The 1,874-nt window shown below is 42.8% G+C and overlaps 1 protein-coding gene across 1 annotated transcript; it reads right to left on the bottom strand.

The window, feature by feature from the left end:
* Window positions 1-674: 674 nt before the first annotated feature.
* Window positions 675-1,610, bottom strand: LOC124252274 (putative olfactory receptor 52P1). Its single transcript, XM_046685555.1, has one exon. The coding sequence runs from the start codon at window positions 1,608-1,610 to the stop codon at window positions 675-677; it is 936 nt and encodes a 311-aa protein (XP_046541511.1).
* Between the last annotated feature and the right edge of the window lie 264 nt (window positions 1,611-1,874).

The following is a 1,874-nucleotide window of genomic DNA, read 5'->3' as shown; positions in this document are numbered from 1 at the left end:
TGTTGTGGGGGTTCTTTTTATCCAGTTTCTGGTTCTCTCTCCATGGTAATTGTTCCAAGGTAGTTGTAAAATTTTTGTATTTTTTGTGTCCATGGGAGGGGGTGATTTCAGAGTCTTCCTACACCACTATCTTCCCAGCAACCTTACCATTGTATTTAAAAACATCTAGATGAAAAGAGCAATTGCCTGAAGAGATAGTACATGTTGAGATGGTATCCAAAGATAATGAGTATGTCAGGTCCCTTTCAGAAATAAGATACTATTTAGAAACAGACACAGAGAATTTGAGAAATAGAAAACTGGAGCAAACATAAACTTTCCACCAAGACATGGAAAGATGATTTGGGATCACTTACAGAGAAATTTTGCAGGTAGTTGATGAACATGAACACATATGTGATCATCACCAGGAAACCCATACTATTAGATGCTCCTGTTAAACAGACATAGAAAGAGATATCTTAAGCACTCCTTTTTTCAGTTCATAGCTCAATGAAAGTACAAACAAATTGGTCCTTCATGTAAGCCAAAAAACAAAACAAAATGCTACTCCATGGTCTATTTTTTCTACAGCTCATCTTGGAATACAACTGGATCTTGGATGGTTGGGTAAAGGCATTGTCAGCTGTCCTCATTGGTCTTTTACTTACAGGTATGTTGCCAGGGCCCACAGCCTATGTAGTTCCTCTGCACAGATATTTGGCCACCTTGTCCCGCATTTCCTTCATCTTTATACCATAGATGATAGGGTTGAGCATTGAGGGTAGGAGAAGGTAGAGATTGGCAAGGAGAATGTGGGCATGAGGTGGGATATTGTGACCAATACGGTGGGTAAAAGATGAAAAGAGTGCAGGCACATAAGTGACAAGGATGACAAAGAGATGGGCTGAGCAGGTGCTGAGTGCTTTGCAGGTGGCATCTCGAGAGTTGAGGTGCACCACAGCCTGCAGAATGAGACCATAAGAGAAACCAATAAGCAGCATATCAAGTCCCACCACAATCAAAATCACAAAGAGTCCATAGATACGGTTGGGCCTGGTGTGGTCACAGGCCATTTTCACCACAGCCATGTGGTCACAGTAGGTGTGAGGAATGACTACATGGCAGAAAGTCAACCTTTGAAGTAGAAGAGGCATGGGCAGAATAAGAATCACACCCTTGGCTAGAGCTGCTAGTCCCAAGCATCCAACTAAGGAATGGCTCAGAATTGTGTTGTAGTGTAATGGCTCACACACAGCCACAAAGCGGTCAAATCCCATTGCAACAAGTAGAGCTGATCGTACCACAGAAGCTCCATGGATGAAAAACATCTGGGTGAAACAGGCATTGGATGTTATGTCCCGGTGATTGAACCAGAAGAGACAGAGGAGCTTGGGCAACAGAGCCAGAGTGGATATGAGGTCAGCCACCATAAGCAGGGCCAGGAGCAGATACATTGGTGTATGGAGTGTGGGATCTGTTGCCACCAGGAAGAGGATAGCACCATTGCAAATGAGGATAGCCAAAAACATGGAGAAGAAGGAAAGAGATAACCACAAATGCTGTGACTCTAAGCCTGGTATACCCACCAAAGTGAAGGTTGTGAAGCTGGAATGGTTGAAGATTAGCATAGTAGACACCGTTGGTGGTTGTTAAAGAAAGTTTAAACACCTGCCAATGAGACATGGGTTGTGGATTGTTTTTATTAGTTTGTCTTTTAATGACATGCTGAGCTGGGGCTCAGAGAAAGACAGAATACCTCTTTGGGATCATGGAGTCTGCAAACTGGATTCAGGCCTATCTCTAAGCACCTATATTGTTTTCACACTCATTTCTTTTCAAACCTTAGTCTTCTTTTCTGCATAAGGGATGTTGTAGTGGAGCTTTACTCTTTC

Source organism: Equus quagga, chromosome 14 (assembly GCF_021613505.1).
Source record: "Equus quagga isolate Etosha38 chromosome 14, UCLA_HA_Equagga_1.0, whole genome shotgun sequence".
NCBI classification, from domain to species: domain Eukaryota; kingdom Metazoa; phylum Chordata; class Mammalia; order Perissodactyla; family Equidae; genus Equus; species Equus quagga.
The sequence above is the reverse complement of the archived record's forward strand: the minus strand, read 5'-3'. Positions and strand labels throughout refer to the sequence as shown.

Excerpts from the sequence above, each read along its gene's own strand:
- LOC124252274 (XM_046685555.1), bottom strand. The coding sequence starts at position 1,610 with ATGCTAATCTTCAACCATTCCAGCTTCACAACCTTCACTTTGGTGGGT.